Here is a 27,500-nt window from a genome sequence, read left to right as displayed (position 1 = left end):
GTGCTGTCATGACTCATTATACTAGTAATCTACTTGCTATCATGACTCACTGTACCAGTGATACACTTGTATTGCTATGGTACTGGGAAGACTCGTCCTCCCTGTAATGCTGTGGTCCAGCTTAACATCTCGCCAGTTCGCTGTTGACCTTGTCTGGAACACAGTATATTTGTCTGGCGGCTTCCTCAGATGCCATTGCTCAGTCTTTCTCTGCTATTCATCGTTGTTAGCGTCGTTGTCGTCGCCTGTCCACCTCTTCTTCCTCATTGTCTCCTTTTTATCGCATATTTGCCAGGTGAAAGCAACCAAAGGCAACTTTGAAAAAAATTGCATTTCTCCTCTCCTCAGCGGGTTGTCCATATTCCATTTTCTATTGACATGCTCGATCTTTTCACATAGGACAGAAGTGAAAACACATTGTAAATAGTGATTTATGACACGACACGAGAAAGAGAGGAGAGTTGTATCACTAAGACAACACAGGGTCGTTATAACCTCCCTGGCTGGCCAGGTATAGGCTTAATTAAGGTGAGAACAGGACTTATCTTTCAATCTTCCCCCGTCCCACCTACCACTCGGAGACAGCAGGCAAAACAAAAAAATGTACAATCGTTGTTTTTATATTTATGGGGAAGTGCTAAGCCCGTGGGAGTCGTACCGCGCTGCGGTAATGGATTAAAACTACCATCTCCAGGAAGGTAAGAACAATTTTAATTCTTTGTATTAGGACTACTTCAGCATCGAGGCACCTCCTGTAAGTGGAAAAAAATGTACCACTGAGATATACAGATCTGGTCCTTAGGTCTAGGTGGGTAGGCTGTTGATAGGCCTGAGAGGGTGGCACAACCCTGAACAATGCTTTCACACACATTTTCCTGATATTTTTATGCGATACAGCAGGTACTGGTACGTCCTTGTGTTTACATTTGCATTATAATTCTCAAGAGGTGGTGCCGGGGGGCAAATAAACCCACGAGTTGGTATGAGGGGACGTGATGAGGGTACGTCATGAGGGCATGTCATGATGGAACGTCATGAGCGCACGTCACGAGGACACGAAATGAGTACACGTGTTGAGGGCACGTCACTAGAGCACGTCCTGAGGGCACGGCACGAGAGCACGTCATGAGGGCACGGCACGAGAGCACGTCTTGAGAGCACGGCACGAGAACACGTCATGTGAGACGTTTATCCTGCTCACTCTGTACGATATGTCTCAGTAAAGGTATTTGGAAAAAAAATCGAAATCTCCCGTAACTTACGTTGTTCTAGAGCATGAGTTCATGGCGTAATAAAGGTAGTCGCCATGCGTGGATACATGGCAGACCAACACAGTACCATACGAAAATAACAGAAGTTTGTCGATAAATACCTTCTCATTCATGGGAGGAAGAGGAGGAGGAGAAGAAGAGAGAGAGAGAGAGAGAGAGAAAGAGAGAGAGAGAGAGAAAGAAAGAATTAATTTCATTATACATAATGCTGGGTTCATTGCTTGCTTTGGTGGGATTGTTTGTCATGTGTGGGCGTGGCTGACCCGACCTAGTATGTGTGTGTGTGGGCGTGGGCGTGGATGGCAAGAGAGTGAGCGTGGATGGCCTCACCAAGTGTGGGCGCCGGGTAGCGGGTCGTGGGCACTGTTTTTTTGTACCCTGCTCCGTTATCTGAGAGGACGCCAGCTTCCCAACCTCTATGGGGCTATTGACTCTTATACATGGCTCTACAGGGCTCATGGCTCTACAGGGCTCTTTCACACTGTTGATGTTGACGTTGTAATGCACAGGGCTATTATCCAATGTACGACTCTATGGCTTTTCACCCCATTTTATATAGATAGTGTGTCACATGACTTTATAAGACTATTGCTGTGTTGCAGAGCTTTATAAGAATATTGCTGTGTGTTGCATGGCTTTGTGAGACTATGTTACTTATGTGTCTCATGACCCAGTAAGAGTATTGATATGTGTTACATGGCTTCATAAGACTATTGCTGTGTTACATGGTGGTGGTAACTAACGAATCATAGATGGGGCGGTGGTAACTAACGAATCATAGATGGGGCGGTGGTAACTAACGAATCATAGATGGGGCGGTGGTAACTAACGAATCATAGATGGGGCGGTGGTCAGCGTTGCTCAAGACTCTCTGACTAAACTTTTAATGTTAGTCATCAGCGGAAATATTTTGGCAAGGCCCAGCTGATTCACCTGCATGGGAAGGCGTGAGCTAGTCATGAGTGTGCCTGAGGGGATGGTGCTGGAGGTAGTGGTGCTGATTGGTGCTGGAGGTAGTGATGCTGATTGATACTGCAGGTAGTGATGCTGATTGGTGCTGGAGGTAGTGGTGTCGAGGGGATCGGGTTACTAATGATAGTGGTGCTGGGGGTAGGGGTGTTGAGGGTGGGGGTACTATGGAAAAGGGGTGCTAGGAGAAGGGACTCTGAGGGGACTGGTAGTGCTGAGAAATGGGAGTATGGCAGTGGTGAAGAAAATGATGGGAAGTTACCTGGAGGTTATTCCGGGGATCAACGCCCCCGCGGCCCGGTCCATGACCAGGCCTCCCGATGGATCAGGGCCTGATCAACTAGGCTGTTACTGCTGGCCGCACTTAGTCCAACGTACGAGCCACAGCCCGGCTGATCCGGCACTGACTTTAGGTATCTGTCCAGCTCTCTCTTGAAGGCAGCCAGGGGTTTATTGGCAATTCGCCTAATGCTTGATGGGAGGCTGTTGAACAGTTTTGGGCCCCGGACACTTATGGGAGAGGAGGACATAAAAAAAAGTACCAGGCTTTTCTTTTTTTTATTACACGCTTAGATCTGTTATCGTACCTGAGATTAAACCAGAGCCTGGTTCTAGTAGTAGCTCTGTGGAAGAGTGTACCATTCTCCAAGAAGCCACCCAGAACAGTAGATAATTCACAGCTATAGTCATCCTAGATGAAGACTTGGCCTGCAGCTTAAGTGATAGGGGAGATAGAGACAGGGTGTTGAAGATACCAAGCAGTGTACGGGGAGGGGCCATACACAGGCATGTATAGCGCACTCAAGACACGTGCTTACCTGGAGGTATTTATCACACGCTTACCTGGAAACGTACATCAGGTACAAATGTATGCATGGTTGTGGGTGTGTGAGGCGAATTGCCTAGCATAGTCCAGTAGACCAGTAGGCCTATGCTAGGCGTAGAACTAGGCTCCCCCTTTTGTGTATCCATACGCTCTTGAGCTAAAGTCCACATGATATATATGGGGTACACAGTAAATTACCCGCTTCGGCGACAAAATCTAAGTCTAAATAAGATAACCCAAAGGTTAATGCTCTGCAGTTAGGTGCAGGAAGCATGTTGGTAAACATCAGCTACTCAGAGATACTACCTCAGTTCATGTGAGTGTGAAACGGAAGCCTGTTAAATGTTTTGCACTCTAGTAGGATTGCTGGCCATTTCTTTTTATATCATGAACATGCAAGATAACTTTTAAAGTTGCAAAATTCTACCTACGTTTAGCATACACTTATCATTGCTTTCCGTTTGTTTCTCAATAGTTCTTATTGCTGCAATATTCCCTTTCCAATTTATGAGGCTTGATGTGAGACTGGGCAGCAGGAGACAACGATCACAGAAATAGCAACACCAGTAGCAGCAACTGCACCAAAACCACCAGTAGCACTCAGGACAGTAACACCACCAACAACAGTAGCAGCAGTACCACCACCACCATTACCCTATCAGGGGGATACCAGAACTGCATCGCAAAGTCGTGACCGCTTATTCGCTCTCCCTTTCCTCTGCTACTCTACAAGGGTTGCATAACCCCCCATCCCCTCCCCCTCTCTTGTGTGTGGGTGTGAGGGTATTTACTTAGTGAGTCTGTGGGGATTGATCATCCATTTTCAAGGCCAGCCTCTTACAGTTCGATCCGTTGACGTAAGCTACCTCTCATATTTACTTAGAAAGCCAAGTATGGAATCAACCTCTGCTGTCTTAGTCTCCAAGCTTATCCCACTTTGTACTACCCATTTGTTGTACGAAAAATGCTTTCTGGCGTCTTTGTGGTTTATCAGTGTGCTTACCTTTCATCTGCCCCTCGTCTTAGAGCCTCCTGTGTTAGGCAGCCATGCCTTACCTACTTGGTCTATGCCCTGGAGTATTGTGTACATTGTGATTGATATCGGAGTTCCTTCAGAGACACGAGATCAAGTTCTTAAAATGTTTCCTTGTAGCTTTTGTTCTTGGCTCTGGTGATGACCCTCTAAATTTAATTTAACTTCGTTATGTACTCGGCTGAGTGTGGGCTCTACGCTGGTGCTGCATATTCAATGACTATTCTTGCACATGTGTTGAATAGCAAGTTCAGTTATTTCTCAGGTTCCTGAAAACTATTGCTATATTCGTTAGTGTTCTCACAGCTTCTTAACCTTCAGTTGTTATTTGCATATTACAGTACATTTATGGGGAATGCTAAATACCTAGCTGATATGAACTTCCAAGGTTCCTGGCCCCAGCCATATCTACACTTGAAACTGTATTGTGTATAGAGTTTGCTTCCACCACTTTTTCATTCAGATCATTCCACTATCTTATCACCCCGAGACTGATTTTTTTTTTCAAATACTGCTGTGGCTCATTGGAGTGTTCGTTTAGTTTCCATCTATTCTCCTTGACCACCCTTCTTTGTATTTATAGTAGGTTTTATCCTCTGTAACTCTGTGTGTATCGTGAACGTCAGGATTATGCCTCCCATGATTTATCGTTACCAAGAGCATTAGTCTTCTCGTAGTTCAAAATCCCTCAAAATCGGGAAAAAAAACATATTTACGAATATTTGGACTTTCTGAAGCTTATCAACATGTTCGGTGAGGCTTGGGCTCCACACTGACACTGCTTACTTTTTAACTGTCCAAACGCGATGATGGTGGTGTAGTGGTGGTCATGGTCGTAGTCGAAATGGCGGTGGTGGTGATGGCATCCGTGGTGGTGGAAGATGGTGTTATCTCGTTGAAACGCAGACGGGGTCTTCAGACCTGGTCCAAGCCTCGCTGCGAGGGTAGGAAAACTCTTGAAACCGGTGACAGATATATCTCCATATACGTTAGAAACTAAACGTGGGTAAGAGGAGGGGCTGCAGGGAAGCAGTGAAGTAGCAGTTAGCTGACCAAGCCACGTGTGTGCTAACTTACCTACCTACAGCTCCTGGGTCACTCATGGGGGTCTCTGTTATCTGATACAAGGGACACTAAGGAGAGATAGAGGTCACCACATGATAGGAAGGACGAGTGAAAATAAGAGAGCAGAGATGTGGAGGGGACGTTGAGGATAAATGACACGATTACCAACTCCCCCAACCTCGTATGCATTAGCAGGGACACGAGACTGTTACAAGGGGCACTAAGGAGAGATAGAGGTCACCACATGATAGGAAGGACGAGTGAAAATAAGAGAGCAGAGATGTGGAGGGGACGTTGAGGATAAATGACACGATTACCAACTCCCCCAACCTCGTATGCATTAGCAGGGACACGAGACTGTCATTTAAGGGAGAACAAAGGTAGGGAAGTACAGGCATGATGCTGACAGGTATGGATTTGAAGACAGTTTTGCAGAACAAACATTTATTGTACAATGTTTCGCTCTGCCCTGAGCGAAACGTTGTCCCAATGAAAAATTGTTCTTCATATCTACGAAGATGTAATTTATTTTTCCAATAATTGGTACATCGGTCTGTGACGGTGAAATAACAGTTCAGGTGTAAAGATGTGTATGGGTGAAACGTTGGTCTTTCTAGACGAGGTAGGAGATTCAAAGGTCAGAGGGAGTTTATCTGGAGAGAGTTTATCTGGAGAGAGTTCCGGGGGTCAACGCCCCCGCGGCCCGGTCTGTGACCAGGCCTCCTTAGGTCAGTGTCCCAGGATGCGACCCACACCAGTCGACTAACACCCAGGTACCCATTTTGCTGATGGGGAACATAGACAACAAGTGGAAAGAAACACGTCCAATGTTTCTACTCTGGCTGGGAATCGAACCCAGGCCCTCACCGTGTGAAGCGAGAGCGTTAACCACCAGGCCACCAGAGCCTGGGACAGGTCAGCCAACCATTTAGGGTCACACTGAATGAGTTCTCGAAAACTCATTTACCGCATGGTGTGAACTCGCGCTTACTGGAAATCCTCACACAAGAAACATCTTGTTTTCTGGAGTAGCGTCTTGGTAAATAACTTACGATTAGGAGATGGAAAGTAACAGTAGTCGATCTAACAAAGGAAGATCATTAACATGTGGCAGGGGGTCAGTAATATAGGTGCCAAGAGAAGGTGATGACAGATGTCTGGGGTAAGTGATGACAGATATCTGGAGTAGATGATGTCAGATACCTAGAGTAGGTGATGATATGTCTGGAACAGGTGATGACAGATATCTAGAGTAGGTAATATGCCTGGAGCAGGCGATGTCATATGTCTGGAGTAGGTGATGTCATATGTTTGGAGTAGGTGAAGTCATATGTCTGGAGTAGGCGATGTCATATGTCCGGAATAGGTGATGACATGTCTGGAGTAGGCAATGACAGGTGTCTGGAGTAGGTTATGACTGATGCGACATGGTAAGTGAAGGTCAGCTTGGTGGTGAGCTAGTAGGACAGGTCACGATGGCTACATAAGTCCCGCCAACTGACCAGTAAGTGTTCACTGAAGACTTATTGTGTCAGCTCTGCGTCTGAATGTTGAAACACAAATAACACAGCTAAGATTGTCTCATTCATCAACCAGTCGGTATTTAATCTCTTTGATCTAATGATCCTAGATTAATGTCAGTTCTGCTTCTGAATGTTGTGAACACGAAAGTATGCGGAGCAAGTGGTTATTTGGACAACGTTTTGCTCTACTTATAGCGAAACGGCTAAATAAAGGCATGTGTTGCATACGTGCGTCTTTGCCCATAGCCTATTCGCCCATGCGAGGCTACTCACACCAACACCCAGCTTGTCATACATGAATCTAATTTATACAAGTTTCTATTAATTTCTTAAATGAACCCTCTCTTCACTTATACTGAATTTGCATTCTGGAGGGGCTAGGATGGAGTTGGCACGATTCAAATACACAAAGGGATAGGCAGGCATCTGAAAAATGTCATTTCGGGATAGAACTCCAAGTGATGGATTCATCTTGGAGGATTTTAAATTTAAAGTGTCTGCCATCATTGGTTGGGAGATGTGGGAGACTAGCTTCAAATTAGAATTCTTGACGCGAACACACTGACGAGTTTTGAGCACGGGTTGGACAGATAAAGGAATGATAATGGTTGGATATGAGCAGGAGCTGATAATCATTACTTGTCGTTATTGTATACAATTAATGTTATTATAGATAGGAGCTGCCTTGCTTGGGCAAATAAATTTCAGACAGTTTCTGTTAATCATATATTCTACGACTCCATTTCTCCCTAAATAGACGAGTTGTCCATCCATTTAGCAATGTAATTATTTCATGTATGCCTATAGCGATAGTTTTCTGCAAGAGTTTCTTCCGGAAAATTTTAAAAAGTGGTAAAATTTATCTACTGCAAACTTTCGTGTCGGGTGAAAATCTACTTAATTCTTAAGATAGACAACAATGCTGCGAAAATTTAGAATCATAGTATTTGTTTGCATTATTAATCCAAGAAATTTCAAATATTTCATGGTTATCTTTGTTTCTTAATTTGCTTCCCATTTAAACGTTATTTAATAGTTTCTTTGTTATCTAGAACTGAATCAACTATTGCAATTTTCTCGTGACAAATTGCGTGAATCAGTCGTAAATTGTTCATGTAATTCTTCTGCCTAGTCGTTGTCTGTTTGGGTTAACGAAGTTGCTAAACTGCAATTTAATCTTCCTTTGGTGCCATTATGATGACCTAAAACCTTTCTTATTTCTCCCCCAATAAGTTTCAGGTCATTTATTCTAGATTTAGTGATCCATGGCCAACTTTTTTTTCCAGCTATTCTTATATCAATTCAAAGAATATGCCCCCAACCTGTGTGCTAATCTTTGCTTCAAAAACACTTAAACATGAAAGCCTAACAAAGAAACCCACTGCTCCAATTGTGTTCTCTCTCAATATGGAAAAATTAAAAACTTCTAATCTGGTATTCAGCAGACTGTTATATTCACAGATGCATGTAGCCATGCATCTGTGAATATAACAGTATTTATATTCTCTACAAACAAAATGTACCCTTGTGTCATAGAGATGATTAAATGTAGGCTTCATTCAGCGGCAAAAAGCACTGGTGTACGTACAATCTTTTTTTTTTTTTTTTTATTTAAAACATTACAATACAAGGTGGAAATTATATTAAGGTACACAAATGAGGTAAATCACAAATTCTCAATTCACCCTTACAAAAATGAGTACAACAGACAAAAGTGTTCTGACAACCTAATATCACACACCATATACACCCAGTTATACCAGAGTTATATACCTGTGAAGGCTGAAACTTTTGACACAATTTCACCCCCCCCCCTCCCGCCAAATATAACCATTCCCAACCTGATTGCATCTTAACTTAATATTAAAGGATACATAGGAATTACACTATCATGAGTGATGCCGTAACATCTTGGACACAAAAATATTAATAACAGTTAAATGGGATACATGTCTTTACTTAACACAATGACACCTCGCAAAAGTTTAATTTTCTAAGAAGGTTGCAACAATGAATGTCAACACCCAAAGGCAACTTATGTGCAATTATCTTAGCATGTAAACCCTATTCATTCAACACAGTATATAAATAAAAACTTAATATTATGAAAAAAATCACAGAATACAAAGGTATAAAGTATAAAACCCCAGCCATGTAGCGGCTACAAGCAAAAAATTCCACATACTTCCCTAACACAGATAAAACAAAACAAAATTTTGTGACAACTGCACCTAAACACAACTCACATCATATGACTTAAGACTGATATGTACATAGATAACAACATAATAATATGACTTAAGACTGCTATGTACATAGGTAACAACATAATAATATGACTCAAGACTACTATGTACATAGATAACAACATAATAATAAATCTAATTTGAATGGATCACAGTTGATCAATCAGCCTTAACAGATCAGGCGTTAGAGAGTAATTCTCATAGTACAAGTCCAAGTCCAACATGAATGTGAAACGGGAGCCTGTTAAACACTTTTCCTCTGGCAGGATTGCTATTTTTTTTTTTTTTTGTCTCACGGATACGTAAGACGGCAGATAAATCTTACGAACAGCTACTTACCTTCAGTATGTAAGTTTTTATTCCTGTAATATTTCAGTTTGTCGGTATCACCATACCATTTACAACCGTATTCAACCACATTAGCGTGTGTACCTGCCCAGCCTATTTCTAAAGCTACCCCAGTTTCTCGCTGCATTGGCAGTACCTGGTGGCTTGTTCCACGCATCCACAACTTTATTGCCAAACTATATAACAAGTAGTGCTTCATACTGAGCTTGTGTGTGGCCATGAACGTATGCGTAATGAACGAGGTACAATCAGTGGTGCAGGTTGAGTGGAGGCGAAGGCAGGGAAGGTCCCGTCCCGTGGCTCTAGCAGGTGAAAGGGAAGTCGACGTCCTTTAAGATTATTGGACGATCAGAAATCAACTGATTAATTCCCCTCGTTACACCCTTTTTCGGTTCCGCGAAATGGTGGACAGTACGCGTTTGTTGTAGTTATGGGCATGTGAAGGAAGTGGTGCTTGTAGCGAGCCAGAAACCTTGGAAATGCAAGACCAAGTCTATGTCTTGCTTGGCTAGCTTTCTTGCCACCCCGCTAACTTCTCCCACATTTTATAATAGCATTGTAAATATACCGAATTCCTGCCCGTGGTCTATAAGACACGGTGTATTAGTTTGTTAACATTGTAGTGAGGGGGCAATTAGAGAGTGATTGTGTAAGAGGTGATGCTGGAAGTGGTGGAGGCACGGCCGTGTTGGGGTCTGGCCTGGCTGGGAGCTCAGTGCGTCCTCTGGCGCCGTGGGGGAGACAGGCAGTACGCTATCTATCCGTCCACACATTACCAGCACGCTCTCCTAGTGCTGCTGCCAAGTGCAATTCTACCGTCTAAACATAACGAAATATGGATAATCTTCGGCGAATCGCAGACGAGTGTGTAATATGATTGGGGGTGGTAGTGACCTCTGGTACAATAGTGCCACCAACACCGGGACCACCCAGGCATGCGGGGGAAAAAAACATGGCCATGTCCTTCGCTGTTTGTGTTCGTCTCTCAGTGCTCATCATGCACTCTCATCACTAGTGTCTGTGTCAGAGGAATAGAAAAATAATGTCTCGTTAATTAAAACTATTACAATAAGAACTATAAATGCAATCGGAAGATGATTTTCCTCCTGACCCGAGTGGCACAGCATGTTCCCAGCACTGTGAAGGCAGCGCCAAGTGTCAGTGCCAGCACGAAGGAGTGAGGGGAGTGCCAGGGAGCGGGAGTGCCAGCATGCAGGACAAGCAGCAGGTGGCACGATGGTGCTCCAACTCTGACCTGCTATGTCGAGTGTTCACAGCCTACCTCACCGTGTGGCTAGGCTGGGCCCTGCCCCAGGTAAGCTCTAGGATTTTACACCACTGATTCATCTCCAGCAGAGTGGGAGAGACTTAAGCCGTGCGCGCAGTGGAAGGAACAGGTCTGGCTGTATTATGCCTGTAGGGGTAGAAGTGGGCAGCACCGTTAGGCCAAGGCTAAGTGCCCGCCGGGACTCTTTCTTGAAACTGGATAGTCAAGAGGCCATTTCCAAAGGCTAAATTTTGTCATTCCGAGCAGTTTGTAGCGATGAAATTAATAGAACGGCAGTAGTTTTAAGAAAGGTGACATAAGAGACCAAGAATGAATCCGTGTAGCATTGGTGTGTGGCGCAGTTGCCGAGGCGGGAGGGAGCATAAGAGGGGCGTGACCTGACTTGACACACTCTTGGGTCATCAACACCTGGTCGGACCTTGCGGCTGACCTCTCCGTGAGTAGTGAAGGCATACATACACCTGACCCTTATGAACCTCACGTCAGCCACCGTGTCGAACGTGACTTCCTCTGAATTTGTAACATTTGTGAATGTCTTATAGAATGTTTGTACATCTCGATTAATTCAGTAGACCGGAAAATACTGGAGAATAAACTGATTATCGTTAAATAATGAAAAAAAAAAAGTTGAAATTTCAGAAAAGTCGAAAGTAGCGCCTTTAAAGTACAGACAATCCTGAAATGAAGGAAAAGCTGAGATGCGAAAGACAATAAGACAAATGAAGATTTATGATGTGAAATGATAGGTCAGATAGAGTAACCTTTCCAGCAAAGATGCATCCAGACTGGTGAAGTATTTTTTTTTTCATTTAGAGTTCTAGACCATACAGATCAGAGAATTTAAAATGTTACACAGGCTTGTGTGCACATAAATCAGCGATATTGTGGCAAAGTTCGCGAGCTTTCAAACTTTTCAGTATTCAGTATTCAACACTGGATCCATATCAGTATTATCATCAGAATTCTTTCAGGATGAATAACTGTTGCAAAAACGACAGCTGTGTCGCGCTGATCTAACCAGAAACAAACATGAATATCTCCAGCCCTTCAAGGAAGGTTCTTTGATTCTCATGAGAAACTCTTGATCCAAGGACTTAGGCAAGATCTCCCATCCCTTGGAAACCGATAACTTCCCAATTCCCCCAAAGCTATACGACTCATGCGGGTTTAGCGCTCCCAGATAAGGCAATAATAATTAATATAGTAATCTGATATAACCATTAATGTTCCTCGAATCAGAAAATATAAGCATAAAATCTTGTACAGTTAAAATGATTTCTTACCAGCTTAGTCATTAGTTTTTTTTAAATGTTTGTGAAGGGATATTCTAAGGAAACTAGTTTAATGAATGAATTAGTTAAGAAAAATGAAAGTTAAATGAAGCTATGATGGATACCTTGCCGCCGTGTGAAATTCAGGTAGTTAGGAGGATAAAAGAAAAAGTTTCGTTGTCTTAGTGCTACTCACACCAACCTTCCCATTCATTCAATCCATCACATTTTCTTTAAAATTACCAATGTGTTTGAGAGACTACTTGCTGGTTTGTTCCACTCGTCCACAACTCTCACTGCCAAGCCCACTTCAGGCGTGGTGCCGTTATGCCAGTGAAGGGCTCTTGATCCAAAAATTTTTAACTATTTTGATTTTCCTTGGATCAAGCTTGATTTCTTTCCGTTTTCTAAAGCTTGCCACACCATCTGGAAATTTGTATAATTTTAGTAACATATTTATATCCACCTTTTACTTTTTTCTTATATCCACTTATATGTCATCTGTATCCCTCCTCATTCTACGTCTTTCGAGATAAGGGTTTAGGAATCTCAATCTGTCTTCATATAACTAGCACCGATGCAATATAATATATTTTTAAGAGATCATTTGCCTACTGTCTTCCACAAGTGCCATATAGTTAGTTTGAGATGTCTTTGTGGGTCTGGACTACTAGAACCAACAGCCTGGTTGGAAGGAAGAACGGCCTTAGGCCGGGCTGGGAGGGTAGAAACACCCTCGAAATTTTCACGGGTTAATGTTAAATAATCACTCTTATTACCTTCTACTTCACATTTTTCGTATTATTTATCAGAATTAAGTATAGCCGCAGTGTGTGGTTGCCCTGGTTTTTATGCTAGTTATGTTGTGGGAATAAAAACTAGCCAAGTTACAACTGCCAAATACCATCACAGGATGGGTTGTATGCTGTTAGGTACATCCACAGTCTGCGGCTATCCTAATCTATTTGTTAGTTATATTGTTGGAACAAAAACCAGCTGTTTTCCTGTCATATTTCAAGACGCAGGATGAGTTGAATACAACCCACATGCTTTTCGTGGATTTTGAGGGGGTGGGAAGCAACGAGTACAGTTCGTCCCATATATTTCACCATATTCTGCGGTGGTTGTTATGCTTGGTCAAGACTTTCACCACCGTGAGTCACGAAATTCGCTACTCACGAACTTCCTGGCGTGGAGTGTAGGAGAGATGTGTCTTGCTGACCGTAAGCATTTCCTGACATAGCGTGTTCGCACACACACACACACACACACACACACACACACACACACACACACACACACACACACACACACACACACACACACTAACACACACACACACTAACACACACACACACTAACACACACACACTAACACACACACACTAACACACACACACTAACACACACACACACACACACACACACACACACACACACACTAACACACATACACTAACACATACACTAACACACACATACACTAACACATACACACACTAACACACATACACTAACACACACATACACTAACACACACATACACTAACACACACATACACTAACTCACACTAACACACACACACACACACACACACACACACACACACACACACACACACACACACACACACACTAACACACACACTAACACACACACTAACACACACACTAACACACACACACACACACACACACACACACACACACACACACACACACACACACACACACACACACTAACACTAACACACACACACACACACACACATACACACACTAACACACACACTAACACACACACACACACACACACACACACACACACACACACACACACACACACACACACACACACACACACACACACACACACTAACACACACATACATACACATACACACATACACACACACACATACTACAGGCCTAGTGTCTAATCGACATGTGCCTAGGACAAAATGGTAACATACACTAACACACACCAGGCACATCTCCTGAAGCGCACATCAACAAAATAACTGCTGCAGCATATGGGCGCCTAGCAAACCTCAGAACAGCATTCCGACATCTTAATAAGGAATCATTCAGGACCCTGTACACCGTGTACGTTAGGCCCATATTGGAGTATGCGGCACCAGTTTGGAACCCACACCTAGCCAAGCACGTAAAGAAACTAGAGAAAGTGCAAAGGTTTGCAACAAGACTAGTCCCAGAGCTAAGAGGTATGTCCTACGAGGAGAGGTTAAGGGAAATCAACCTGACGACACTGGAGGACAGGAGAGATAGGGGGGACATGATAACGACATACAAAATACTGAGAGGAATTGACAAGGTGGACAAAGACAGGATGTTCCAGAGATTGGACACAGTAACAAGGGGACACAGTTGGAAGCTGAAGACACAGATGAATCACAGGGATGTTAGGAAGTATTTCTTCAGCCACAGAGTAGTCAGTAAGTGGAATAGTTTGGGAAGCGATGTAGTGGAGGCAGGATCCATACATAGCTTTAAGCAGAGGTATGATAAAGCTCACGGCTCAGGGAGAGTGACCTAGTAGCGATCAGTGAAGAGGCGGGGCCAGGAGCTCGGACTCGACCCCCGCAACCTCAACTAGGTGAGTACAACTAGGTGAGTACACACACACACACACACACACACACACACACTAACTCACCACTGACTACCACCACTAGCCACTACCACTAGTTGCCACAATCACTACCAGAAAGAATGGTGTCAGTCACGGGCAGCTGGACAATAACATTGATGTAGACATGGGGGGGTAGCCTAGAATTTCTGAGCAACACTAGACATTTTATTATTAAACATTTCGGGCATAAGACCTTAATGTTACTTATCTATTAGTGGCTCTGGGGAAACGTTTCCTAATGAAATGTCTTTAATGTTTACACACAGATCAGTTTGATAAAAATCTACACAGAGCGAAACATTGCTGTAATAAAAGCTGTATCCTGCAACCAGTCTATTTATTAGGTATTAATTTTCATTGCTACTTTATGGTGTTACTGCAAGGCGCTCCGTCTACTGAGTACCCTCACACGCAGTCAGCAACACCTTTATGATAGAAGTAAGACAAGAGAGAGAAGGGTGGATAGACTGCATTTTCTTGGACTGCATGAAGGCCTTCGACATAGTTCCTCACAAGAGGTTAATGCAAAAGATATAGGATCAGGCACACATAACAGGAAAGGCACTGCAAAGGATCAGAGAATATCTGACAGGGAAGCAAGAACGAGTCATGGCACGTGACAGGTGTCAGTGTGGGCGCCTGTGACAAGCGGGTTTCCACAGGGGTCAGTCCTAGGACCTGTGCTGTTTTTGGTATACGTGAATGACATAACGGAAGAGATAGACTCAGAAGTGTCCTTTGTTTGCAGTTGATGTGAAGTTAATGAGGATAATCAAATCGGTCGAGGATCAGGCAGGACTACAAAAAGACCCGGACAGGCTATAAGCCTGGTCCAGCAACTGGCTCCTTGAATTTAACCCTGCTAAATGCAAATTTATGAAGATCGGGAAGGGCAAAGAAGACCGCAGAAAGAGCATAGTGTAAGTGGCCAAAGACTGTAAAGCTCACTCAAGGAAAAAGATCTTGGGTCGAGTATAATATCGAGCACATCTCCTTAGGCGCACATCAGTCAGATAACTGCTGCAGCATGTGGGCGTCTGGCAAACCTAAGGATAGCGTCCCGATACCTCAGTAAGGAATCGTTCAAGACTCTATACCATATACGTCAGGCCTCAGTTTGGAATCCACACCTGGTCAAGCACGTCAAGAAATTAGAGAAAGTGCAAAGGTTTGCAACAAGACTAGTCCCAGGTTAAGGGAAATTGGCCTAACGACACTGGAGGACAGGAGGGTCAGGGGAGACATGATAACGGCATATAAAATACTGGGCGGAATAGACAGGGTGGACAAAGACAGGATGTTCCAGAGATGGGATACAGAAACAAGGGGTCACAATTGGAAGTTGAAGGGAAGGAAGGGAAGTTGAGTCAAAGGGATGTTAGGAAGTATTTCTTCAGTCATAAAGTTGTCAGGCAGTGGAATAGCCTAGAAAGTGACGTGGTGGAGGAGGGAACCATACATAGCTTTAAGACGAGGTTTGATAAAGCTCATGGAGCAGGGATAGAGAGTGCCTAGTAGCAATCAGTGAAGAGGCGGGGACAGGAGCTATGAATCGACCCCTGCAACCACAAATAGGTGAGTACCTTGAAGTTGGTGGTGTTCTGCGGCCGCGGCTCCCCAAGGTCCACTTGGTATTTAGAAAGTTTTAATTTTGACTTCTGAAAGTGCCAGTTGTGTGCTTCATTATCATCGTGCGGTATTGTAATGGCCATCATCATGCTGCTTCTGCGGATGAGGGAGGTGATGGCGATATATTCCTGGTGTTACTGAGGGAAAGTGACTTGAGTACCTACTGCTGTGTACGCAGGAGACGAGCGAGAGATGAGGCTGGAATGTGTTTTACTTGCAAAAGTCGACATTGTTGTGGCTAAGTTACAGCTCCTGGGCCCGCCTTTAAGCTTTCTATACGCTAACGTGATCTTGTTCTCTCATGTATTGGGGTATATGGAGTCTGCAATACTGCTCACAAGCGCAGATCGTTTTGTAAATAAAGCCCACTGTGTGGGCGAAACGTCAATAAATGATTGCATTATACTGCACACGCGCACACACACAGCGACTAGTGAAGAGGCGGGGTCAGGAGCTGTGACTCGACCCTTGCAATCACAACTTGGTGAGTATACACACACAGTTCATATACACAACCCAAGGTTCTTCTGGGAGAAACTGCTTGTAATCGCTACTTAATACTCATTGTAGTATTGTTTTGAATGCCGGATCCACCCAGTACCTTTATTCACGCTCAAAAATTGATTTCATATTGTCCAGGAGATACAGGATTTGCGAGTGTTTTCAGTCATGTGGAAAAAGAACTTGAGTGAGCTGAGGCAGGTTACTACCGTATCGGGGTGGTGGAGTTCTTACAGCTGAAGTGAGTCAGCGGAGGCAAGGTGACCAGGGGTTAGTGGGAGAGCGTAAACTGACCTCTGGTTCACTAGGTGGTGGTAGTAGTGGTAGTGGTAGCGGAGGTGGTGATAGTACTTGTGGTTATAGTAGTAGTGATGGTATTATTGCACTAATGGTATACAAAACAGACAAGTAGGTGGATAAAATGCATGTGTTGCACGTGTCTTCTTCATCTAGTAGTGTTGGGGGGGGGGGGATGGAAGCACCATCCAAGCATCACCCACTGACCTCCACTGCAGATGGGGACGGCCATCTCTGGGATGTTTGCAAATCAAACAGGTTAGCAAGCATGCTAATGAGTGAGGCGGTGGTAGCTGATGTCATGGGTGGGAGGCGCGCCTTCACGCCGCCACACACGCCTTCACGCCACCACACACGCCTTCAGTTCCTGGGGAAGACGTGGATGTGGGTACATTTTCCAAGAACTCTAAAATATTCCTAAGGCTCTACTTTTTGTACTTTTTCAAAACATTTCGTTTAAAAAAATGAGGCTTGTTCACCCTGACACAGGAAACTTCTCACGTCTTTTCTCTTAGTCTTAACCAATGTCTCGTGCCCTTGGGAGCTATTAACACACTCCTTACCTGGAGTATACCTGGAGAGGGTTTCGGGGTTCAACACCCCCGCTCCTTGAGGACTAATTGAATAACATTAAGAGGACTGAGGAGACAAATTATTTTGATGCCCACGATGTCTTGTATATTCGCAAGTTTTCTGACCCTGTCCAGACTAGCCTATTTCTTGCAGTGCACCTTCCTTTGACAGCCAAAAACTGAATACGACGTGACGACGGACTTCTGTTAGTTCGCATACATTTATGCCAACACCGATGTTAAAAATAATATATGAAGATGTTGACCTGGCCCTGCTTCACCGGGAGGCTTGGTCATGGACAGGCCGCGGGGGCGTTGACCCCCGAACTACCTTCTGGTTGGTAGACTCCAGAAGGTAAATTCTTTAATGCGTACACATATAATTTCCATTGCACGTATCGAGCTCTGGTGGGAAGTCAACATGTCTCTTCATATGGGAGAGGGGGTTCCTTGATGCCAGTAACGGGTTCTTAATCCAAGGAATTAGAGCTACCCCCTTGAATCAAACCTGACTGCCTCCCATTCCTCAGTGACCATATAGCTTTAACGGTTTAGCGCTTCTACATGAATAATAAAGTAATAATAATAATAATAAAGAAAGTGCCGTGTGTCGTGTCTGAGGACTCTCTCCTCTGTTGGTAATTATCACGACATTCTCGGTGTTATTCACTGTAACGTGTACACTGGCGACGTCATTCATCTTGGTTCATAACAAACATAAGATATTTTCCTGAGTGGTTGTTACCGGTAGTGTGAGGAGTGATGGAGGCGTTGACCTGAATGGTGGAGTGATGGAGGCGTCGACTTGAATGGTGGAGGTTGATAGTGTGAGGAGTGATGAAGGCGTTGACCTGAAAGGTGGAGTGATGGAGGCGTCGACTTGAATGGTGGAGGTTGATAGTAGGTGGAGTGATGGAGGCGTCGACCTGAATGGTGGAGGTTGATAGTGTGAGGAGTGATGAAGGCGTTGATCTGAGTGGTGGAGTGATGGCGGCATCGACCTAAGTGATGGAGGCGTCGACCTGAATGGCGGAGGTTGATAGTGGGTGGAGTGATGGAGGCGTTGACCTGAGTGGTGGAGTGATGGAGGCGTCGACTTGAATGGTGGAGGTTGATAGTAGGTGGAGTGATGGAGGCGTCGACCTGAATGGTGGAGGTTGATAGTGTGAGGAGTGATGAAGGCGTTGATCTGAGTGGTGGAGTGATGGCGGCATCGACCTAAGTGATGGAGGCGTCGACCTGAATGGCGGAGGTTGATAGTGGGTGGAGTGATGGAGGCGTTGACCTGAGTGGTAGAGTGATGGAGGCGTCGACCTGAGTGGTGAAGGGATGGAAGCATCGACCTGAATGGTGGAGTGATGGATGCGTCGACCTGAATGGTGGAGGTTGGTAGTGAGTGGGGTGGTGGAGGTTGATAGTGGATGGAGTGGTGGAGGTGTCGACTTGACTGTTGGATTAACGGAGATGTTAAATACATCTCCCGAGTGATGATTGAGAAAAGTCGAAATGTGATGATTAAGTTCGACATATAAGAAAGGCGGGTATTAAGACATCGAGGATACGTTTCACCCATCAGGGTGATGGGGAGACTTAAGAAGTCCCTGATGGGCGAAACATCTTTCCGGCATTTATTGTGGTAGAGGTGGTCGACCAGCGGCGATGTATCGCCCAGATCGATACGTTGTGCTTATCTTCAAGGCACGCCAAGCATCTAAACTAGAGAGATTTGTTTGTGCCTTGATAAAGAAGCCTTCTGTGTGGGCGAAACGGTGTCAGTGAAGGATGGCATGATACTGTATTTGTCTGTTTTCCATTCCAGAGAGAAATATTTTGGTGTGGTCATTACTGAGCATACAAATGGTGACTAACACTGACCTTGTAACAAGGACGTATATACAGTAACGAAGACTTTTTTTTTATTTATTAAGGAAACGCTTTACTATTCATTTGCTTTATCAGTCCAGTGAACTAACAAAGCGACTGGATGGCGAAACGTTTCCTTCTATGACATTTCCAAGTCAACACACGGGTATCTGTGTGGTTGTGAATAATATAGTTATACCAACAAAGTCGGGGAAAAACATATTTTTATGCAGTTTAGGAGAATTATTGAAGAAAAAGCGTTTCGCCACGACGACTGTCTTCATCAGTGCTAATGATGAGGACTGATGAAATCACTCGTGGCGAAATGTTCCATTTTAATAAATTGTTTTTCCCACACGTGTCTTCGTTGGTGTTAGTACCGAGGCGGCGTTATTCTGAGACTAACGGTAAGAGAGATGAGAAATTTGGCTCACTTCACTCTAGCAACGCACTTCTTTGCAACGTTTATGAGCGATTTCGCTCTTATTTTTATAACCAGCAGTAGGAAAATACTATTTTTTTTTAAGACCAGGTCTGTAGTGAAAAAGTATCAGCGACAGGAAGAGAGAGAGATACGGTAAAAGGCTCATTTATTTGCTCAACTGAAGCCCTAGACGCGGTGGAGGCTCGATCCTCTGTCCGCTAAGCACGAGACGTACACTCTGCTTATCTCTACTTTAGATGGGGAGGGGGAAGGGTCCGGACAAAAGCCTCCTAGGTCGAGGAAAAAGAAAACCTTGGACAAAAACCGTCTCTGTTAAAAAAAAAGAAATATGACAAAAGTGCCTCTTGTTTTGTGGATTTTGTTTTATGCTTGTGTAATGACGCTGTGTTTGGTGAGTATACAAACACTACATGTAATATACATATCTTCTGTGTACTGTATTGGACTTGTACATCATACTGATGGACGAAACGGTTTTAATAACACACACACACACACACACACACACACAGGGAGCAGAGGCGCTATGTGTACCCCTAACAACAATATTCAATACATCTATCGAAACAGGGAGATTGCCTGAGGCATGGAAGACAGCAAATGTGGTCCCAATCTTTAAAAAAGGAGACAGACATGAAGCATTAAACTACAAACCAGTGTCACTGACATGTATAGTATGCAGAATCATGGAGAAGATTATCAGGAGAAGAGTGGTGGAACACCTAGAAAGAAATGATTTCATCAACAGCAGCCAACATGGTTTCAGGGACGGGAAATCCTGTGTCACAAACCTACTGGAGTTCTATGACATGGTGACAGCAGTAAGACAAGAGAGAGAGGGGTGGGTGGATTGCATATTCTTGGACTGCAAGAAGGCGTTTGACACAGTTCCACACAAGAGATTGGTGCAAAAACTGGAGGACCAAGCAGGGATAACAGGGAAGGCACTACAATGGATCAGGGAATACTTGTCAGGAAGACAGCAGCGAGTCATGGTACGTGGTGAGGTGTCAGAGTGGGCACCTGTGACCAGCGGGGTCCCACAGGGGTCAGTCCTAGGACCAGTGCTGTTTCTGGTATTTGTGAACGACATGGCGGAAGGAATAGACTCTGAGGTGTCCCTGTTTGCAGATGACGTGAAGTTGGTGAGAAGAATTCACTCGATCGAAGACCAAGCAGAACTACAAAGGGATCTGGACAGGCTGCAGACCTGGTCCAGTAATTGGCTCCCGGAGTTCAATCCCACCAAGTGTAAAGTCATGAAGATTGGGGAAGGGCAAAGAAGACCGCAGACGGAGTACAGTCTAGGGGGCCAGAGACGACAAACCTCACTCAAGGAAAAAGATCTTGGGGTGAGTATAACACCAGGCACATCTCCTGAAGCGCACATCAATCAAATAACTGCTGCAGCATATGGGCGCCTAGCAAACCTCAGAACAGCATTCCGACATCTTAATAAGGAATCGTTCAGGACACTGTACACCGTGTACGTTAGGCCCATATTGGAGTATGCAGCACCAGTTTGGAACCCACACCTAGCCAAGCACGTAAAGAAACCAGAGAAAGTGCAAAAGTTTGCAACAAGACTAGTCCCAGAGCTAAGAGGTATGTCCTATGAGGAGAGGTTAAGGGAAATCAATCTGACGACACTGGAGGACAGGAGAGATAGGGGGGACATGATAACGACATACAAAATACTGAGAGGAATTGACAAGGTGGACAAAGACAGGATGTTCCAGAGATTGGACACAGTAACAAGGGGACACAGTTGGAAGTTGAAGACACAGATGAATCACAGGGATGTTAGGAAGTATTTCTTCAGCCACAGAGTAGTCAGTAAGTGGAATAGTTTGGGAAGCGATGTAGTGGAGGCAGGATCCATACATAGCTTTAAGCAGAGGTATGATAAAGCTCACGGTTCAGAGAGAGTGACCTAGTAGCGATCAGTGAAGAGGCGGGGCCAGGAGCTCGGACTCGACCCCCGCAACCTCAACTAGGTGAGTACACATACACAAAACACAAAACACACACACACACACACACACACACACACACACACACACACACACACACACACACACACACACATCCTTTCACCTACTCAGAATTACGAAAACTTATCACTTTTCCTGCTCGGAAGATTACTCCAAAAGCATTTGTGTAGTTACGTGTGTGTGAGAGAGAGCGAGAGAGAGAGAGAGAGAGAGAGAGAGAGAGAGAGAGAGAGAGAGAGAGAGAGAGAGAGAGAGCGAGAGAGAGCGAGCGAGAGAGAGCGAGCGAGAGAGAGCGAGCGAGAGAGAGCGAGCGAGAGAGAGCGAGCGAGAGAGAGCGAGCGAGAGAGAGCGAGCGAGAGAGAGCGAGCGAGAGAGAGCGAGCGAGAGAGAGCGAGCGAGAGAGAGCGAGCGAGAGCGAGCGAGCTAGAGAGAGCGAGCGAGAGAGCGATAGAGAGCGAGAGAGAGAGAATGGAACATTCACACACCCTTTAAACCAAGTCAGTCTAGTGACTGCTGTTCCATTCTTGTGGTCGACTCACGCTTATTTACTGCACATAAAACCGCCTGATTCGCATCCCCAAGCTGAGAGAAACGCATTTGGTGGGTGAGAGCGTCATTGCTCGACTTTAGAATCTTAAAAATAAAATTAAATTCATTCTACAAAAAAAATATTTTGCAGTATACTTCATGTGTTGTTCCGCAGGGTACGGCCGTAATAGGTACCATATCTCGAGATGAAATGACTACTTGCATCATAATGGTAGTGAAGTAGGCCTATGGGTCACTGGCAGCAACAGCCTGGTTAACCAATCAACAAGGAAGACGGTCACAATACTGTGGTTGGAACAATTCACAATAACCCACATTTACAAAGAAAAAATTAGACATGTCTGTTCGCACCGGATTATTATAAGGTCCCACACTGAGCGAGAGAAACAAGACCAGATGACAGGTCGGGAAGAGGGAGTGAATAATAGAATTAGTTATAGTAGTAGTGGTTGAAGTGGTCGTCGAAAGATTAAGACTTGTGTCAGCACTCATTCCTGACGAATATTACAACAACATGTATAAATGTTTTTAACATTGTTTCAAGAGAACAGGTAAAGAGCAGGCAAAGGTCATTTCAAGTCACCACTGTTCTGAAGATTAGAGCATGTGGCAGTATATTGAGAAAGGCCGGCATGTACTGAAACAAAACTGGGACCTCGGATTCATGTTTGAATCCTGTATATATGGGCGATATAACAAATTGGCATTTGTGGAGGCTAGAATAAGGAAGCCTGGCCTCAAACGAGGCAAATGGAGTAGAAGATTTTTTTTCATAGATTTTTGCTCTTAGGGGCGATGCTGTTAAACTGTGCTAGTCAACCTCTAAGTGGACATACAACCTACAAACCTGCAATCTGTTTCCTTTCTTTACCCATTTCCCTGCATCAGATGCTGCGATGGTTAAAATGCTGTGGGATCTACACGAACGTTAATTTTTTTTTTTTTAGCGTTTTACGTTTCTTGTTTTGTTTTCTACAGTACTTGTGATATTGTTGGAATTTAGACGGAATAAGGCTGATAAATGACTTGAAAAATGCAACCGAGTCAATTCCTGTTTCATCCTTGGTGCCTACTATATTAGCCTCTTCTCTGGAAGGGGCGCAGCGCTCACCATATGATGTTTGACTAAGAACACGGCATCTCTTTTCAGCATAAATTTGCAGACATGTCCAGTGATATGGAACGAATTATGGATATGGCTTGTGAAGTGCGACAAATTGACTTCGAATAGTTGTACTTGTTTTGTGGTTATATCTGTAATGTGAGGCATAGTGATATTGTAAATTTGATAATGTAAGAAACGGTGTGTATTTAAATTGCTGAATAGCCAAATTGCTTTACTGCTTTGTAAAAAATAAAACAGGAAACATTTTCCCAACAAGTTTGATGGTACAGGATATAGTGCCCCTCCAGGGAGGGTCCTTGATGCTGGTGAGGGAGGCTTTTGATCTAAAGAATTAGACCAATGCGCCAATGCCTTGAATAAAGTCTGAATGTCTTCCATTCTCCCAGGCACTGTGTGACCCTTACGGGTTTAGTACTTCCCCCTTTTACCACTATTTCACTTTCCTACCACGGAATACTCCTTGTGTGCTTGCTTGCTTCTTGTTATGACAGAGCTCGTCGTTCAATTGTTTATATTTAAGATATGTATAAGTATCGTTTCAAATTCTCCCGATATTGCCCTCTAATAAGTGCAGTTTGAAACACCCCCCACGAGGAAAATTAGTCTACATTACTCCTTAACAATTTATTAGCAAAGATGCTATTTAACTATTGCGCCATCATAGACTGTTGATTCAGCTCGATTAAGTTGCAGATTTTTTTTGATAGCTCGAACGCAACATAAACTGATTATAGGTTGGTTCTTAACCTGCCCGAGTTAGGTTAACAGATGAAAGTTGTTATCCTGACTTTGTTTCAAAGCATAGGTCTATGTAAAGTATCCTACCACGGTATCAGTCCCTACCCCTCAACAGTCGGCTAACACCTGGGTGTTCTTACTGCCAGGTAAACAGGGGCAACCGGCGGGCCCACCGACTGTGAGCCAGAGGAGCTTCTGAGCTACGAGCTACCGCTTCTGTGGTGGTCTAGCAGTCAACACTAACAATTAGTGGTTATATATTATTACAACAGTCGACGAGCCTGTAATAATGTCTCGGAGGGAAACATTCACTGCATTGCCATCGGTCCTTTCTGTATGTAATGTGTGTTATTATTTGAACAGAAACTGGAAGTAAATTTGCTAGCGCTTAGTAAACAGTGGTTCACCAGTAGACACAAGGAGCCACGCAGCTCCGGCAACTTTCACGTGAAACTAATGTTTGCCGTTCGGGACGTGAATGTGATGTTTGTCTGTGATCATTACTGCTGCTACCTGTCTAGGGTTGGCCACAAGTACACACGCATTCACATACTCGTTCTTTCTCGTCCTCTTCCTCATCCATTTACTCTCACTAAAGGCCCCCCTCCCACACAGGCACGCGCGCGCTCTGTTTCTTCTTGAAAAAATACCATCTAACCTTAACGGAATGATCGACGGAATTGAAACTAGCCACGCTACTTCACAAAGGGGTTACTGCGCAAAATTATCTACGCCGCTGCCATATTTCATCTAGGAAGCATGCGAGATCGTCGCCCCCCCCCTACCCCTCCTGCGCATGGTCTCAGACCTGGAATAAGACGTAATAGAAAACACAGGAAAGCAAAGTTTATACTGAAGGTAAGTAATCGTCTCTCAAGACTTACCTGTACTCTTACATGTACTTGAAGGAGAGACAAGCGACCATCATTTCTGCTGCCAGAGTGCAAAAATTTAACCGGCTTCCGTTTTGCACTGGTATGAGAGGAGGGTAGCACCTCCCTGGGTGGTGGTTGCCTGCCAACCTACTCTGCTTCAAGCACCATAACTCTGCCTTAGACTGACAGATTTTAACTTTGTTAGTTTCTTTATCACTAATTTCTTCCTCGACATTGATGCTTATTTGTTTCCTTCACAGACAAGTTCTAGTCGCAGTCGAGACAAATTCTAGTCTCAGACAAAACAAATTCTGGCCGAAGTCAGTAGTTCGATGTTTTTTGAGTTCTATAAGTTGTAGTTCCTTCGACGAGGACTCCCTGAACCTAGCGAAGGACTCTTAATCCAGGGAATGTAAGCTACCCTCCCCTGCCTCAACTCAAACCTGATTACACCTCAACTCTCATTCCCCAAGCTCTGTATGCCCTTTACAGGTTTAGCGCGCTCATCGATGTAGAGCATAACAAGGACGACACAGGTGGATTCATTTCTATTTGGACATTGAAATCTCCTGTGCCGGTACGGTGTGATTTTTTTCCTTATTCTACACAACAGCGAAATAAAACATTGAAAAATACTAATGTGTAAACATTGAGATATGGTTATATTTTCTTTAAAGTTTGAGGCATGTATGAACATTGAAACATATATGTTCTGTTTAAAAGATATGCTCTTGGGATGTATGGACATTGAGAAATGCGTGTGCTGTATAATGTTTGAGATATGCTTATGTTCTGGATACAGTAAACTTTGAAAAATGCTCGTGAGATGTTTAACAATTACGACATACCGAACATACCTATGACCTCTACAGAACATTAAGACATGTGTTGTATAAATATAAGAGACATGCCCAGGCGATGTTTACCTCATAATCGGATTTCTTGTGTGATTTCTAAATGTTTTATTTGTGTGAGGGGAAGGGTGGAGCGGGCCAGTGGATCATCAGTATTCAGATGTCGTCTGCAATTCACTACAAACCTGGCTCCACAGTAATCATCTTTCCCCGCAAGACACACCTCTACCGCGTCTCTCTTCTGGTATAAATACACCGAGAGGTGTATCTCGGTGTGTTTGTGTGTATATATATATATATATATATATATATATATATATATATATATATATATATATATATATATATATATATATATATATATTATAGGTAGTAGGTTGGTAGACAGCAACCGCCCAGGGAGGTACTACCGTCCTGCCAGGTGAGTGTAAAACTAAAGCCTGTAATTGTTTTACACGATGGTAGGATTGCTGGTGTCTTCTTTTTCTGTCTCATACACATGCAAGATTTCAGGTACGTCTTGCTACTTCTGCTTACACTTAGGTCACACTACACATACATGTACAAGCATATATATACACACACCCCTTTGGGTTTTCTTCTATTTTCTTTCTAGTTCTTGTTCTTGTTTATTTCCTCTTACCTCCATGGGGAAGTGGAACAGAATTCTTCCTCCGTAAGCCATGCGTGTTGTAAGAGGCTACTAAAATGCCGGGAGCAAGGGGCTAGTAACCCCTTCTGTATATATTACTAAATGTAAAAGGAGAAACATTCGTTTTTCCTTTTGGGCCACCCTGCCTCTGTGGGATACAGCCAGTGTGTTGAAAGAAAGATATATATACTATTTCTCAAGACGGTACAGGTGATTTACAGTGTGACCCACATATACTGTAGGATTTCAGCCTAGCACTCGAAAGTAGCCTCCCTCTCCACACATGTTTATTATTTTGTTCTAAGTTACATACCATAACGAAATACATAAACTGCGACTACTATGTATGTGCAATCAACCTTTCAATAATGTGGATGTAAAAAAGTATTTCTTGCTCCTAGTAGTAAGCATTTTTAATGGGAATCAAAATGACGCACTGCCGACAACAATTAAGAAAGCAAGTTGCAGAACAGGCTTGATGAAGAACTTAATCAAGATATACACACATCGAAATATTCTTCCATTAAATACTCGTTCTACGGCCTGAGTCTTTTCTTCATGTTTTTGAGGGTCAGTGGTGTCGGCTGCATCACCAGCAACGGTTGTGACTTGCATGGGTCTTGTCTATAATAACACCTTGAAGGCTAAGGCAAGAAGGGACATCGCTGCCTCCCACTACCACCAACACACACTAATAAGATCTGGTTACAAGCAAGGTGGGTGTGTGTCAATAAGACTGAGTGGGGAGTGACGGGGGGGGGAGTGTATTGAGGAGACTACGGTAAATTGTTGTGTTGTTGCAAGAGCCAGGGTGAACTGTGGCGACCAACCGACGCCTGGCCCCACCGTCCTCTTGAAGACTCTTGCTTGCTCTGCTTGGCTATATCCTTTCCCCACCCCACTAGAGCGTTT

At 44.0% G+C, this 27,500-nt stretch overlaps 1 protein-coding gene across 6 annotated transcripts in view; it reads left to right on the top strand.

Annotated features, from left to right (window-relative positions):
• The window catches only part of LOC128689133 (uncharacterized), a 724,351-nt gene that overhangs the window by 578,895 nt on the left and 117,956 nt on the right, over positions 1 to 27,500 (top strand). Inside the window, exon 1 of one of the 6 annotated variants that reach the window (XM_053777263.2) lies at positions 9,986 to 10,596. The exons of the other annotated variants lie outside the window; for them this stretch is intronic. Within the exon in view, the coding sequence (XP_053633238.1) occupies positions 10,363 to 10,596 (234 nt within the window). The 5' untranslated portion in view covers positions 9,986 to 10,362. Of the gene's footprint in view, positions 1 to 9,985; positions 10,597 to 27,500 lie in introns of those variants that run through there. 6 annotated transcript variants of the gene reach the window in all.

Source organism: Cherax quadricarinatus, chromosome 21 (assembly GCF_038502225.1).
Source record: "Cherax quadricarinatus isolate ZL_2023a chromosome 21, ASM3850222v1, whole genome shotgun sequence".
Taxonomy (NCBI): domain Eukaryota; kingdom Metazoa; phylum Arthropoda; class Malacostraca; order Decapoda; family Parastacidae; genus Cherax; species Cherax quadricarinatus.
The sequence above is the reverse complement of the archived record's forward strand: the minus strand, read 5'-3'. Positions and strand labels throughout refer to the sequence as shown.